Here is a 16995-nt window from a genome sequence, read left to right on the forward strand (position 1 = left end):
TTTAAAATACTGATTAAAAAAAGGAAATTTTGAAATTAAAAGATTGATATTTTTTTCAATCTGATTTAAAATTACGAAAGGAAAATTTAAAAAAAAACATGTTTCTAAAATAAAAGGTTCATATATTTTAGAACATATTTAAAAAAAAACCTTTTTTTCTATAATATAATTAAATAATTAAAGTTTTTTAATTTGAAAATAATGATCCAAATATAAGCTTTGAAATTAAGCAGCACCATATTTTTAATATAAAATTATCATAAAAAATTTTAAAATAATAAAAAATTAAATTTGAATTTAAAATTAATTATTTAAATAATAATTTTTATAAAAATAAAAAATAAGTATTTACTGTAATATATACACATTAATCTTAAAATATATTTCTGAAAAACTATTTTAAAATTTCAAAATAATAAATAAATAACAATTTAAAAAGTAAAATTATAATATTATAAAATATCTTTATATTAAATAAAATTTTTATAAAAAAGTTATGTCACATTAAAAGCATTTTTTTAGAAAAATTAAGTTTGTAAAAATATTTTATGTTCTCACAATAAAGCAATTGGTATTAGAAAAGCAAAATTTTGTTTTATTTAGAATTTAAATTTACACTTGTCAAACTCATTTGCGAGTATGTTATTGCATATTATTAAACATTCTTAATTACTATTTAGTCAAAATTTTATATTTATTAAAAAAACAAGTCAAATAATGATAATGTTACACCTTCAACATGAAATTTTACTTTAGATTTCTAAACCATTTTGAAATATAATAATAATAATATTTGCAAACATTTTAGCGATTATTATCCTTTTAATGGTTTTCTTATAAAATTAAAAATTAATAAATTGTATAACATTTTTTGTTTAAAAATAAATATATTAGTAAAAAATTTTAACAACCTCATTATAATTTTGTTAAAAATTGGTCTTTAATAATAGTATGGATGTTGAAAACAATAAACTCGTGCATCGCATGGGTAAGAAAATTAATTTTTATGTTTATAATTTTCAAGTTTTATATGTTTTTAAATTTTTTAATTTCAATTAATGATGTGACACTATCTCAGAGTGTAACTTATCACCTCTAGACAATGTTAAAAAAATACTAAATTATTTGATAGAATCCATGTTTAAGGTCTACTGCGGACAAAAAAAAAATTCAGAGACAAAATAGTAAAAGTTACCAATTTTAGGGACCAAAATTGATTTTATATCTAAAACAAATATAAAAAAAGAAGACTCTTTAAAAAACATTTTTATAAGGTAGAATGATAAATTTAACCATCAACATTTATATCTTCAATCAATTTAGTTTTATTTATTTTTAGCTAAATTTGATCATAAACTTAAAAAAAAAAAAGAAGTCAAAATGCTTTTCTTTTACAGAAATGTTAATTAAAACATTAAAATTTTAATGATGTTAGTGTAGCAATCCACGTGTAATTCATGCTAACATAAAAATATTTCTATTATATGTCACTGTCAAAAAATAAATTAAAAAATATAAAAATTTTAAAATTTTAAAATTAAAATTAATTATAAAAAGCTCATGAAAATTCAAAAAAATAAACATAGAGTACACGTTAATTGTCATATGAGTTGCCATGTTTAAAAAACAAATACTTTAGTAAGTATTTTCAATAAAAAATCAATATAATTTTTTTTTAAATGTTGATTTTCAAATTTAACTGATGAGAGCTAAATTTAGTTAAAAAAAGAATTAGTGTGAAATTGACAAAAGTATAAATGTGAGGTACATTTGATATTACGTCATGAATAAAATATCTAACCTAGTACACTTGAAAGATATAAGTTATAGAAATCACACAAAACAGTAATTTTAATTATTATTCCACACTAAATCTAATTTCCCCAAAGAAAATCTTTCGGTTTTTTTCTTCTTTTTCCCAACTTTCTCTAAACTTTCTATGAGGAAAAATATATAAAAAAGGAAAATCTCAAGGATTAAAGGCTAGTAAAGAAAAGGCTGCCCAGAAATACTGAAGGAAAGAAACAATCAGAATAATCAGCTAATAATAAGCAAATGAGCATAACTTTACCAATGAAGTTGTTATTGCCTTTAACAACTCCAACCAGAATTCCATCTTCTTCTTATTACACTTCTTTTCTCTCTTCTGCAAACCCTAATTTTACTTTCTCCTCTTCTTCTCATCACTCACGTACTTTCAGAAGAAACCCACATTTTTTCTCCAAGAAAAAGGTATTCTCATTGAAGTTTTTCTCTTTTCAAGTTCTTATTTCTGTTTTCTTCATTGGAATATTAACTTTTTTTTTGGAAGTTGTGTTGTTCAATTTTCTGCTTCCTTCTTTCTTTAAATTGATATCTATCGAAGGTTTTGTTATTTATTTAAATCCTAACTGACTGGCTGAATTATGAATCTATGGAGTCATTCATGTAATTTCTGGACATGTCATTTGGATTGATTATCCGCTCAAGAGAATTTTGAAAAATGGCGAGGAAGTAGCATTGTCTGTCTGAGAATGGTAATATGTTCCTGAGAGAAAAAAAGAAGTTATTAACACTAAGGTTATATTAGTATCTCCAACCCGAACAGGGGTTGTCAATGAATGTGATTTCACATAGATCTCTGCTTCTGATGTATATATAGTTGTATTTTTGGGTGGGAAATTGCAAGGGTGTTCAATGAAGGTAGGTCTATTTAGATTTGTTATTAGCTTTTACCTTTGATACATGTTTTTACATGATGTATCTCTACGCAGATATTAATTTGGTAATTTTATAAGTCAAAATATTTTAAGCAAAAGAAAATTTATATCTATTAATATTGGGGACAAAATCATCTGCTCTTCTGGTGATAATTAATAATATCATTTCTTTCTCAACATGGCGGGCTGGTCGGTTACCATTGGGGAGCGTGAGGAATTGCCCCTCAAATAAAATAGAAACTTGGTTGGAAAGGGTCAGCAGATATGTTTGTACAATCCCGTACTGGTTCTATTCGTTTGTGGCATCTTTATCGAGGACTGAATTAGATTCGATTCCACTCCAAATGTTTTTGTTTCTGTTGGAAGGTAATTACTTAAGGTTGGTTGTAATGTGGAGTATCTCACTGAGAGGAAGATAAATATTGAGAAAGAAAGCAGAGAAGTGCATTCTTTCTGTGAAAATAAGAGAAAATTATTTCTGTCAGCAATTTTGTGGTTGATTGCAGGCTAGCAAAATATTTTTGTCAGCGCTACTTTCTTATGTGATTATTGCCTCTAAATTTGCATATTCTCCGAATGAATTACAGAAAAACATGTGTAATCCTGGGTGTAGATTGTCAGGAATTTTTCATTTGCTTGACAGAGGATATTTCTTAGGCATCGATCTTGCATATTGTATTTAATTAAGATCCTATAATAAGGTAATGAAGAGTAAACCAATACCCTAATTTGTTTATGCAAATGCCCCATGAGGTTCTTGCTTGTTAAAGCCGATCTTTAAGTTGCTAGGGCAAGAAATGTTTGCACTGTTTATGGATTCATTCGGTCCTTAACTTTGTAAAATTTGTATCTAAGTGATCAATGTTTTTGTATTCGTTATATTAGTTGTATCTGGTTACTCCAATCCAATCTACATCACATTCTTGTTTTGGAAATTTCCATATGAAGTTTTCGACAGCAGATATTGCATCCTAGTTGTTGAATCTGTTAAAATTGAATGATCTGCCATATGTAAATGCATCTCTTTCTACCCTAATTTTGATTGAAGGATGCTCAATTTTCAGAATCTCTCAAAATTATAGTCTGAGCTCATGGCTGATCACCACTCTTTGTGGGCAGTTAGTTTTCACTAATGATTTACTGCCAGGGATTCTGTTTTTATGAACTGGTTTAGTGGATTTGTGTGCATACAAGAAGAGATCAAGAGATGGATGGCTATAGATATGAAGAGGAGAATGCAGTTTGCTTAGTTAGTTCTGATGAAGATACTGGGATGCAAATTCCTACACAAGTCCAATCTATTGTGGAAGGATCAGGGGCAGTTACGGTTTCAAAGTTGAAACCGGTTCCTGATGTAGATTATTTGCAGGTATGTGATTTTTATGCAGGAAAATAGCACTTAAGTTCAACGCATTTTTATTATGTAGATTCCAGTAAAAAACTGAGCCTGTACAACCACTACTTTGCCTGTGCTTATAATGGATCTTTTACAAATGTTTTTACCTGCATACCTTTCTGAGAGCCTTGTTTTATGATATACAGCTCTCCAAGAAACTTTGATAGCTTGTGAAATGAAAGTCTGGTTACACTATTTCTTTAACTTAATGTATCTGATTTAATTACAACTTGATGATCCGAGGATCTTTGGCTATCTAATATTGGCCTTTTACATAAATGATATGTAATTCATGCCTTAGCCAAGGTCTTCGCTGCAGCTTGAAAACATTTACTGATTTTAGTATTTTGGAATTTGTTTTGACTGCTAACTTCTATATGTGGTCATGCAACTATGCAGGAGTTATTAGCAATTCAGCAACAAGGGCCTAGATCTATTGGGTTTTTTGGAACTCGGAATATGGGATTTATGCACCAAGAGCTCATTGAGATTCTTAGTTATGCATTAGTTATAACTGTGAGTGCCATGATCCTAGTTTTTATTTATCCTTTACTATAAGTCGCACAACACAATGGATACTTGCTGCAATATTCAAGTCTCACAGTCTTTTTTCTCCCAGAAAATATACACTTTTCCTCCTAGAATTGTTTTGACCTTGCTGCTAACATGGCTTGCAGAAAAACCATATTTTCACATCAGGTGCATCAGGTACTAATGCAGCTGTCATCAGAGGTGCTTTAAGAGCAGAGAAACCAGAGTTGCTTACAGTAATATTACCACAGAGCTTGAAGAAACAACCTCCTGAGAGTCAGGAATTGTTGGAAAAGGTATGTGATAATAGCATTTAAGCCATTCTTAAGAAGCTTGTTTGTGCCATTGGTTTGTTATGGCTTCATCTGACACTGCTAATTCCTTTGCATTTTGTTAGATCTGTTTGTCTAATAAGTAAACATGTTGCTTTTTATATCCATAGCAGATTCTATTGAAAATTCATGACCAGTTTCTTGTAACCTAAGAGGCTATGCTGTTAACTCAGTTTGCTCAAGCTGTAACATGTTCAGTTCTTATGTTGAGGGTTACTGATGGGATACTGCTGGTCAATCACTGAAAGTTATAAGTCGAGTTGCTGTTGGTGTCATTCTAAAACAGTCTTATACTGGGTTGAATTATTGCACTCCCAGTGGCCAGTGTGGAATGTGGATTGTGGCCACAGTTCATTTCTCGAGTATTTAGTCTGACTGTATTTCTCCAGTCCTAGGCTTGAAGTAACTTAATGACGATACTGCTTTTGTATCGAGCACCATGTAATAAATTATTATTGCATGCAATATTGAAAACTTTAGTTCTTTAGGGTCATTAGTGTTCAAAATTTTTATTGGACAAGTTCATTTTATGATATTGGCTTAGGTGATGGGGCATAGATGCTAAACAAAATTTTAAGTTGCTTTTGCCCAGATTTTATTGCTTTATAGAAGATTGTGGCCACCATGCTCCAAACCCTGGGAGCCAGTGGTTGTAATGAAGAGTTTCAATGCCTTCTGCACAGTTAGATCATTAAACATTATTAATTGGATGTTTCAAACATTTGCTACTGAAGATCTCAAATTAATTGTGAAGGTAAAACTGACATTGCATATTTCTGTTAGGGGTGGTTTGATGTTTTTTTCTCAAATTTTCAGGTGCAAACTGTGATAGAGAAGCCCTATAATGATCATCTACCTTTGATAGAAGCCAGCAGGTTTGTCATAACTTTATTCTTTTAATCATACTTTCAGCACTCCTCCTGGTGGAACTGGTCATTGATTTAGGTTTCAAGTTAATAATAATGACATTGTGATAAGATCTCAATGGAAGCTGATAGAGGACATTCTATTAACTTAAAGGCAGTAATTTCGTGAGATGCTTTGTTACATGGTTGCATGATAAAGTGGTTTTCTAAGCAGTTCTTGTGACCGGGTTTCATTCATACCGAGCTTGAAAGCTTTGGTAAGCATTGGATAACTAGTGGAAGCCCATAATTCTGCCGATTCTAACTTCACTTTATGTGATACAGTAATCTTTACTATGTAGGTCGCCAATCATTTTGACTTCTGTCAAGTTAGCTTAGTCGCTATTCTGTTTGACTTAGGTCAAGCCTGTATATGAAGACAGCTGAGATATTTTTCTAAGCTAATGGACTACCAATGGGAAACTGGAGAATTCAGTGCTAGCTTGTGCTAAATTATTATTGCTGGGTTATAGATTGCCATTATACACCTAGTTTGGTGCCATGGGATGAAGGGGTAGCGAGTGAGAGAAATGAGGCAACTGGATATAATTTGGATGGAAAAGAGGGAAGCAAGAGTGGAACAGAGGAACAATAGAGGCATAGAGAAACAATTATCTGTAATGTGTTAGAGGCGTAGAGAAGTAAGTTTCAGTGATATTCAGTTCATCATCATAAGCTGCGGTGAACTAATAATAGCAGACATCACCCTCCATTGTCTTGTACTTGGTAAACAGGTAAGGCTATATATGTAACCTAACATAAATACAAAATATCAACCCATAAAACAGTGCAAGAAATAAAGTAAATCAATCAGTGCAAGCAGTGTCTGATTTAAGTCAGCAAAACTTCTTCAGTAACTTGCTTGAAGACTATCCAGCTTTTCACATGCACCGTCTTTTATTGAGCTAACATTTTGCTTGTGAATTGATGAAGCCAACTAAGGTATACCTAAGTTTTACATGCAAGAAACATTCATGGCATGAGTTGCTATAGTTTCTTGCAATTGGGAAATCTTGATTAGCTGACAAAAATTCATCTTACATGCTATATATATCTATGGTCAAATTTGCAGGCTGTGTAATAGGGACATCATTTCACATGTACAGCAAGTCATTTGCTTTGCCTTCCATGATAGCAAGTTGTTGATGGAAACATGCCAAGAAGCCAAGAATCTCAGAAAAATTGTGACTCTTTTTTACCTGGACTGAAACATTGCCTTCTAATGTCTATATAAATCATTTAGAGACAGAGCTTTTGCCTGTAAATTATACATATTGGTTAACCATTTTCCCCTCTGTAGAGTCAACAATGAGAATGGGGGGCTAGTTTTCTCCTCCTCTCATGGCAGGTGAAGTGGATTTCTTATTGGTTCATTGAATATTGGAAGGAAATAATTATAAATGCATTTTGTTGTGCATTAATGGTTAAAATAAGTTGGATATTTGGAAAGTTGTGTTGGTTGAATGTAATGGGTTATGCATTCCAACCTTATTCGTTGGGCTAACTATTTTTCCTTTGTTTGGCTTATTATTTTGCTTATTACGGACGGGCAGACATAGCCCTGATGAGTGGCTTATTCATGCCCTGAAGGAATAGATAAAATAGTATTCTTGCAATATTACCTCAATTTGTCTAATTTTTGTCTTTCTATCAGTAGATCGTGTCTTTCTATCAGTAGATCGGGTAACAACTGTCATTTACAGAGGAATATCTTCGTTTTTTTTTCTTTCGAAGGATTTACTTTCATGAAAATATTTTTTCCTAAATTTTTTTCTTACCTTTGTTCATTGGATTTAATCATTCTTTTTTTGTTAAATACTTTTTATATTCCTCTATTCAACAAAATCATAAATTTAAAATTGACATGAATAATATAGGCTAGTGCCATGGAATACTCGTTGCTCCATTTCTGTCCAGATGTTCTTTTATTTAAAATTTTTCTTGCAACTCTCAAGTTGTTGGTATAGAATATCAACTAGTAGGTGCGTATCTACAAACGAATTTTGGTTATCCTTTAATTAGTTTTTCTTCTATTCTCTATTTCTTCACTTTTAGTCTTAAAAATTATTGTGTTTTTCTCTATGCTCTTGTTGAAAATTGCTGTTGAAATGGAAAAATGTTGAGGAAGGTTAGACTTGTGAGTTCACTTTAGGTGAAGACGAAAGTTTATACTTCCAAAAGAGGTTACGTGTTTCGAATGATATGGAGTTGAAACAATATAGTCTCTGAGAAGCTCACCATAGTTCTTATGCTATCGACTAGGGAAGTAACAAGAGGTATAATGATTTGAAGCCATTTCACTAGTGGCCGAGAATAAAACAGGACATCACCGAGTACGTAGCTAAGTGTTTGGTATGTCAACAAGTAAAAGTTGAGCATCAAATTCCCTCAAGATTGTTGCAACCCATTTCGGTACCTGAGTGGAAATGAGAATGAGTGGTCATGAATTTTGTAGTTGGTTTGCCATTGATCTCAAGAAAAAAATTTTCAATTTAGGTTATTGTTGACAGATTGACAAAGTCTGCTCATTTTATTTTGGTAAGGGTTGACTACTCTATAATTTCATATATGGATTTGAGTTTCACTTCTAGGTTTTAGGGCAAGTTATACAAAGTGTTGGATACCAAGTTGAATTCCAAAATAACTTTTCACCTTCAGATTGATGACTAATCTAAGAGAATGATTCAGATTCTTGAGGACATGCTATATAGTTGTATAATAATTTGAAAGTAGTTGGGAGAGGTACTTACCTCTAGTGAAATTTGCCTACTATAATAGCTTCCATAGGATGGTTTTAGTTGAATGGCTTCGAATGAGTGATGGTTTTGAGTGTGGTGAGGTGGTCGATTGGCTGTTGATGGGATTTGGAAAGGTGGGAGTGGTGCATAAGAGTCAAGGGAAATGGTGATGGCGAAGAGGGATGTGTTTGGTTAGACGATGATTGAGTGAGGTGGTGTAGTGAGTGGCTGTGAGGATTGGATGGTTAGTGAGAGTGAGTGGGGAAGGGTAAGAAAGTTGAGAGCTGAGAGAAGAATGGTAGGGGAGCGGGTGAAAGTGATGATGGTTGATTGGTTCGTGTGAGATGAATGAAAAGGGTCCAGAGATAGAGAGGGTCCTTGATATGGTGAAGATGGTAAATTTTTAAAGGGAATGAGGGTGGGCGGTAGTGCTAGCAAAGTAGGGCGGTGTGACAAGGTTAGGGGCGTGGTGGATGGGATAATGGAAGGTGGTACTGTGTAGGAGCATGGCAGTGATGGGGCAGGTGACAAATAAGCTAGTAATATGGATCAAATTGTCGATTAGTATTTTTACAAAGTTGAAGTTTTTTTCTCCATTTTTATTTTTGTAGTTTAATAAATTATAATAAAATAAATATTTAATTGTATAATAAAATAAAATGGGTCAAAGCCCAAAAACATTTAATATCAAAAGAACATGACCCAAATAATAAAAAAAGGCTAAAATTCAATTTAGACATTAACTTACCAAAACTTAAAATCATAATTTCAAATTCTCATTTCATTTAAAAGAAATTAACCTAACAATTAAACTCGAACAAAATTCAATGTCTGCTCTGAATTGTGAGTTCTTTAATTTGGATTTGCAGAGCCTTGCATGAAAGATGAATGACAAACGGTAAGGGTAAGATTCTTCCTCATTGTACTAATTTGTAGCGTCTCATGATACATGATTTAAAGCTTTTCTGGGTTTTTGCTTTCTAATTGTAAAGTAGTATAGATTAGATTTGAAAAATGGAAGAATTTTTAACAACCAGTGAAATTTGATAAAAGTATCAGGAAGTTTTTATATTTATGTGTGTGTTGCATTTCGACCCTTTTACTGAAAAATGGATAAATTAACCCTTATATATTTTGAAACGTATGAATTAGCTTCTTCGTTAAATTTTTCTATTAAATAATGGCATTTCCATGCTGAAATTTATTTTTTTATTGGTAAACTATAAAAATGGTCACTCAGCTATGTCTTTCATTCTATTTGGTCACTCAACTATTAATTTTTTCAATTTAGTCACTACACTTTTCGAAATTAAATATTTTAATAACTTTGGACTAATGTGGGCTTTTTTATTAGTTTAGTAACAAAATTAGCCCTCTAATGTTTACGCGTTCTATCAATTTGATTCTAAATATAAAAAATTCAACAAAATTAGTCCTTATTTTTTGCAAAATTTGTTATTTTAGTTCTAATTCTAAAAAAATAACAATAAATTTGGCCCTCAACATTTACAAAATTTTCCAATTTAGTCCTAACTCTAAATTTTATAAAATATATATTTTTTAAAAAAATTCATTTTTAGCCCTTTATAATCCATTGGCTAACTAGTGATGGCAATGGGGCTGAGCAATTTTTTACCCGCCCCGACCTAACCTCGACTTTAAAAAAAATTAACCCACTTCGAACTCGAAACTGAAAATTAATAGTATACTAGACTTCGATCCAATTCGACCCAATTTGTGATTAATTATTATTTTTTAAATGAAAGTTTTTGGCACAATTTTCTATTAGATTTGTTTAATGATTTATCTATGGAGTTGTGTGGTAATGTATATTTACACACATGTTGTGATTACAACACACACACAAAAAAAATTAAGGAACAAATGTTCCTTTAATAAATTATTAAATTAAAAAGATAGAAAATAGGAGAAATAATCTTACAGAGGTGAAAGGGGACTAGTATAGAGACGCTAGAATAAGACTAGTAGTGATAAAATTTAGGGATTTTTTAATCTAATCAATGTTAAATATGTATAGAGAGTAATTTCGTAAATATCTCAAGGCGAGGTGCGGTTGGGTGGTTTCATTTTAAACCTAATCTCGACCCGACTCCACTATTTTTAAAAATTAACTCGCCTAGCCTCGACCACTGACTTCAATAAAAAAAATTGACCCTATCGGGTTAGATCGGCTCGAAACCCGTTGGATTCAGGATTTTTTGCCATATCAACGAGTAACACATGTGAGATATTAAAATAAGAAAAAGAGTACTAATAAATAATGATGTGGATGAATGCGAAAGCGGATCGTAAAGTTTGTCAAAGTCGCAGATTTATCCTAGATCTCTAGACGAATATAAACTGAAACGAGAAATAACAAAAACAGATTAGTTGTCACAAAAGAGAGTCAAACGAAATTAAAACAAAAGAAAGATGAACCGGTTGGTAAAGAGTCCAATAGAGAATGAATTAGGGTTTCTTGAATGGAAAGAAACCGTGCTTGGACCTCAAGAAAATGCCCTAACCAGATCTGGAAAAACAAAACACAAACAGATTTGTTAGAAGTGATTTTAAAGACAAAAGTAAACTGTTTTGTGCAAAAATGCTTGAAACAACAAGAAAAGGGTTAAAACTCCTAATTTTGATGTGTTTCTTGATGGAACAAGATAGAATAACGTCTTTCTTGAAGCAACTTTAACCTAGAACGAAAACCAATAAAATTAGTAAGCCAAAATAGTAAGAAATGATAAATTAAGGATAGAAAAGATAAGATGACGTCATAAGAAGCACTGGAAACATTAAAAATCCACAACTCATTTCGAAGGCTTTAATTTCCTCTCCAAGAAAGAGATCTTAGCAAGAAAAGGCTTGAAAATGATTCCCACAACCTGAAAGATTTTTAAAACAGTTTCTAAAAATTAACTCGCCTAGCCTCGACCACTGACTTCAATAAAAAAAATTGGCCCTATCGGGTTAGATCGGCTCGAAACCCGTTGGATTCAGGATTTTTTGCCATATCAACGAGTAACACATGTGAGATATTAAAATAAGAAAAAGAGTACTAATAAATAATGATGTGGATGAATGCGAAAGCGGATCGTAAAGTTTGTCAAAGTCGCAGATTTATCCTAGATCTCTAGACGAATATAAACTGAAACGAGAAATAACAAAAACAGATTAGTTGTCACAAAAGAGAGTCAAACGAAATTAAAACAAAAGAAAGATGAACCGGTTGGTAAAGAGTCCAATAGAGAATGAATTAGGATTTCTTGAATGGAAAGAAACCGTGCTTGGACCTCAAGAAAATGCCCTAACCAGATCTGGAAAAACAAAACACAAACAGATTTGTTAGAAGTGATTTTAAAGACAAAAGTAAACTGTTTTGTGCAAAAATGCTTGAAACAACAAGAAAAGGGTTAAAACTCCTAATTTTGATGTGTTTCTTGATGGAACAAGATAGAATAACGTCTTTCTTGAAGCAACTTTAACCTAGAACGAAAACCAATAAAATTAGTAAGCCAAAATAGTAAGAAATGATAAATTAAGGATAGAAAAGATAAGATGACGTCATAAGAAGCACTGGAAACATTAAAAATCCACAACTCATTTCGAAGGCTTTAATTTCCTCTCCAAGAAAGAGATCTTGGCAAGAAAAGGCTTGAAGATGATTCCCACAACCTGAAAGATTTTTAAAACAGTTTCTAAAAGAAACTCAACGGCAATTCTTGAAGAAAAACTCAAAGAGAATTGTTATTAACTCAAAAAAACATATATTAATTGTATATGTATAAGGGTGAACGTCCATGTTACTTACAGGCCCCCAAAATAAGTTTTCCTAACCCTAATAGAATAACTAACATGACAACTCATCAAATAAAAAAAATTCTAAGTGTGAACTTTTAATGAGAATTCAGCCAAAGGAATTAAATGGGCTCTTTGGGTGAATTCTTACATGATGATCCACCTATTAAAATAAAATTGAACCCGTAGTTTAAATATTTTACAATTTGGGCCATTTTGATAATTTGACCTGATATTTAATTAAATTGCTTTCCAAACTTCAGGATGGGCTTGTAGACATTTTAATGGGAATTCAGGCAAAGGAATTAAATGGGCTCTTTGGGCTAAATTCTTACATGATGATCCACCTATTAAAATAAAATTGAACCTATAGTTTAAATAGTTTACAATTTGGGTCACTTTGATAAATTGGCCTGATATTTAATTAAATTACTTTTCAAACTTCAAGATGGGCTTGTAGACATCTTAATGGGTCATTTTTTCAAGAACTTGGTCTTGTGATTCGTTTGCTCTCGAAATTGGCTCGTTCAAGCTCGTACATGAAATCCAATGCGCCTTGGCTGCAAGATTCAATTTCTTGGACCAAGATTTCCAAGATTTGAAATCTTAATTTTCTTGATTCTTGAAGTTGTTCGAAATAGTAAAATTGGACCAAGATTCGGTTTCTTGATTTTCTTGAAAACAAGAAATTGAATTTTGATTTTCTTTTTCGATCGTGTGCGCATCTAGGGCCTTGGTAACGAAGTCTTGGATGGTCCCGTTCAAACTTGCTTGGATTTGCTTTGGCTTCAACCTTGTTATTGGGCAAATACCCTCTTTTAAGTCACTTGCAAAAGAACTCTAAAAAATTGAGATAAAACACAAAAAATTAAGATATAAAAGAAAATAAAGACATGAAATGTAACCTTCCCAACCCAGCCTAAACATTAGGCCTGAATTTGGAAGATTACATTGGCCACCGAAATGGCCCAATAAGCTATCGAGGTTTATAAAATAGTCATTTTAAAACATTTTTAGAAAAAACTCACGAGTTAACAAAAAATGATTAAGTAAAACATTTTCCTTGTAACCGTGACTACTTTTGAAAACTTAGTTAATTTCCAATTTAATTATTCTTCCAAAATTTATTGATAATCTAGCAGTGGAAAAGTGATTTTCAACTTAGTTTTAATTAAGTAAAATCAAGATTAACTTTATGCAAATTTAATTTCTAAATCCATTTTTCATTATCTTAAATTTACTTCAAATACCATGCATGCTAAATAAACCCTAAAATTAAGTCTCATGGCACAGTCTAAAATAAAATAATATAGTCTCTGATTAATAAAGATGTCAAAAATATTTTAATAAACGAAACTGAGCCGAGACCCTCTGAATATCATGTTCACGTCCTAACTCGATGAGTTATCTATAGAGATGGAAATAAAAAGGGAGTGAACCATGAAGCTAAGTGTGAGTTCCATTATAAGAAAATCAATGCAAACAATAGATGACTCATACAATATAGTAAGTCTCAGAACGATCACACTCATATAGTGATTCAGAGTATCAATTCTTTAGATCAACACATCAATATCATAATATTTCAGAATTCATAGTTTATGTATGCACATGCTCATGAATGGCAATGCACTTGCAATTTATTAGAAAAAGGTCCTACCCCACTACTACACACCACACTATAAGTTCCCCAAAACTCATCCAGCCTTGTAGTTCTGGGTTGTGGATAAACCACCATTGATTTGTAGATAAAATGCCACTTGTTGTGGATACACAAAATAATTACAGATAAAAGCTATCATTGGGTGTAAAATTTGTGGGTAAACCACCAATATTTGTGGCAAAAACATATTTTCAATTACTGCCACTTGTTGTGAGTGTATAACATATTTGCATATTAAACAAACTACCACTTGGCTCGTGATTGAACAACACTGTTTGTAGATTATTAAACTATCACTCTTCCTCCGTACATGTCATTCCACCCCATGCAATGCAATATGGCATGCTTTGTAATAGAATAAATCAACACTAACAGTAATCATACTTAACATGTACTCGATTCATCTTTAGCAATTCACATACTTTAACAGATATTCAATTTGGTGGTGACAATATTAACACCAACGATTAATTTGTTTCACAAGGACGGTTGTAACACCTCTAACCCATATTCGTTATCGAATTAGGGTTACAGAGCATTACCATACAATCATAAAACCATCAACAATTATATCATTTAAATAAACTAAACATATTATAAAACCATCAACATTATATCATTTAAATAAACTAAACATATTATAAACCATTCATTCATATGCATTTTGTCCCTAAACCGATATGCCATTTCAAACAACCTAATTCACCTAACCAATATGCCATTCAAAGGCACCACAAATATATCAAAAACATCACTTACCAAAACAAGTCAAGAATGCATATTTCCAAGCATATTAGCCTAGTTTAATTAACTATCAAACATATCACAATAGACCATTATCAAGCCATTACAAACATACCAAAAGAACCTTATATACATGCACTTAAAAGTGACCAATTTCACAAAGCTTGGTAAGGCATTAAAGTGTACCAAATCAACCAAAAACTTCAAAGCATAAACAGACCAAATCACCATTTACACATTTTCAAAATACCATTACAAAACAACCTATACATGTATAAACTGAAAAAAAATATAGAATTTTTCCTATATAATTCATCACATTTTTACTTAAATTTGTTGTTTAAACCAAGTAATTGTTTAATAAATTAATGAAATAAGCGAAAATATGAAATTAGGACATAGAAATTATTAAAATGTGATTTTATACTTTATTATATAGTTTTCATGCATAAAATGGCTTATTTTATATTAATTTGAGCATATTATATTTTTAAGCTATAAAGTGGGTCATGCATGATTAAATTAAATAATAAAATATAAAGTTATATTTAATAATTCATTTTTAATATTTCATTAATAAATTAGGTTTTAATTAATTAAGTAAATTGACTAATTAAAGTGGTTAAATTATATTATTTGGTCTTCTAAACTATCTACTATTTTTGGACAGGTCTGAGAGTTTTCTTCTAATTACAAAATCGTCCAAATTGGGGACCAAGTCAACCCAATTTTTGACTGCACATGGATGTCATAAACCATTTTTTGGTTTAATTATACAAAGTCCTTGAAGAGTTAAAGAAATCAGAGATTTTCCCAAATATTTGTTAATGACTGAGTCTTAGTCCTGAGTTGTTGTGGCACTCAGATTGACCAAAAATCAAGGGAAAATTAGCCACCTTTCCTCAATTCATGGCTAGCCACTCTTGGAGGAAGTTTCAAAGGATGGACACTCCTATTTTTAGCAAACTAGCTCCCTTGCCTCACCTATAAATAAGAGCTTATTTCTCACTTTTTCAATCATCCCTCATCCCATCATCTCTCACTCATTCATCATTCTCTCAACTCTTTTAGCTATCTTTCCCCTTCATCATCCTTGCATAAGGAATTTAGCAATTAAGCCTCTTAAAGAACCCTTGGTCGGCCACCTTGGAGAGCCATCAGTAAAGGAGCAATGCAAAGAAGCGAATGAGCCTCGTCAGTCAGAGTCTTGGGTGACAGCCACTCTGAATTGGGTTTAATCTTTCTTTTCTTTAAATTTAATTTAAAGATGTTTGCTATGTGTTCTTTGTTCTTGTTTACAACAATGATAGCTTAAAGTTATTTAAGCTAGGATTATTATTTTGATTAAATAATATTTATTTGATTCATGCTTATAATGTTTGTGCCTCAATCGATCATGTTTTCAATTAAAATCAAGTCTGTATTTTGTTCATACGTGATTGGAATGCACCTGAATTAGCTAAGCGATCCTAACCAGACGACGGCTAATGGATGCATAATTGAAATATGCATGCTCAATTTAGATCCTAACCCGATTGAATTGTAGGTTGCATAACAACTCTAACCAAGCTCTGTTATCTGCATAGTTTTTAGATTTATGTGATTAAATTGTTTCAAACCTAACACGTCCCTGTTAACTCACACGAATGCTAAGAAACCCTTAGTAAATAAGGATCAATAAAATGTGTATTGACTAAGTAAAGGATTCTGAAAGCACCTAATGTGGTTTCCAAACTCATGAAAGATCGACTTGCCATGGAATGTTTTTCCGAATGTTATTAAGCATGTTGATAATAAATTGATTTTAATTAAAGTAATTGTCCTAGTTTATTTATGTTATAATTGTTGCAAATTGTGTTTAATTTTACTAAAATCTATTTCATTCATATAGTTTGCATACTTAGGATAATTTGCATTAGGGATCATTGCATTTAGTTTAATATATTTTAATCACCACTTCTCAACTATATTGTGTTTTTTAATTTACCAAATTGTTAATATAATTTTACAAATTAAGTGACTTAGCACAAATACAATCCTTGTGGAGACGATAACTCGATACTTATTTCTTGATAACGACTGTGTACACTTGCACAAACCCCAGCGTTACAACATGTCATTATTAACCTTGGCCAAAATACACAAAATCTACCAAATTGACTGCTAGATAGTGTGATAGGTCTCTG

At 31.5% G+C, this 16995-nt stretch overlaps 1 protein-coding gene across 6 annotated transcripts; it reads left to right on the plus strand.

Annotated features, from left to right (window-relative positions):
- The first annotated feature begins 1886 nt into the window (after positions 1 to 1886).
- Positions 1887 to 7312, plus strand: LOC107949533 (uncharacterized). Of its 6 annotated transcripts, none has more exons than XR_005911253.1 (6): positions 1887 to 2232; positions 3874 to 4068; positions 4495 to 4611; positions 4773 to 4922; positions 5775 to 6081; positions 6166 to 7312. XR_005911253.1 is itself a non-coding variant. In XM_016884213.2 (6 exons), the coding sequence occupies exons 1-6, from the start codon at positions 2056 to 2058 to the stop codon at positions 7069 to 7071; spliced, it is 834 nt and encodes a 277-aa protein (XP_016739702.1). In that variant the 5' UTR covers positions 1888 to 2055; the 3' UTR covers positions 7072 to 7312. The 6 variants fall into 6 exon arrangements, 5 of the variants coding, with proteins under 5 accessions (XP_016739702.1, XP_040945858.1, XP_016739703.1 ...); XM_016884213.2 differs by having other exon boundaries at positions 1888 to 2232; positions 5775 to 5833; positions 6936 to 7312; XM_041089924.1 differs by having other exon boundaries at positions 1893 to 3065; positions 3847 to 4068; positions 5775 to 5833; positions 6936 to 7312.
- Positions 7313 to 16995: the final 9683 nt, after the last annotated feature.

Source organism: Gossypium hirsutum, chromosome D03 (genome assembly GCF_007990345.1).
Source record: "Gossypium hirsutum isolate 1008001.06 chromosome D03, Gossypium_hirsutum_v2.1, whole genome shotgun sequence".
Classification (NCBI taxonomy): domain Eukaryota; kingdom Viridiplantae; phylum Streptophyta; class Magnoliopsida; order Malvales; family Malvaceae; genus Gossypium; species Gossypium hirsutum.

Coding starts and splice junctions, on each gene's coding strand:
- LOC107949533 (XM_016884213.2), top strand. CDS start 2,056: ATGAGCATAACTTTACCAATGAAGTTGTTATTGCCTTTAACAACTCCA. Junction 4,612..4,772: donor GTTATGCATTAGTTATAACT/GTGAGTGCCATG, acceptor CATGGCTTGCAG/AAAAACCATATTTTCACATC. Junction 4,923..5,774: donor GTCAGGAATTGTTGGAAAAG/GTATGTGATAAT, acceptor TCAAATTTTCAG/GTGCAAACTGTGATAGAGAA.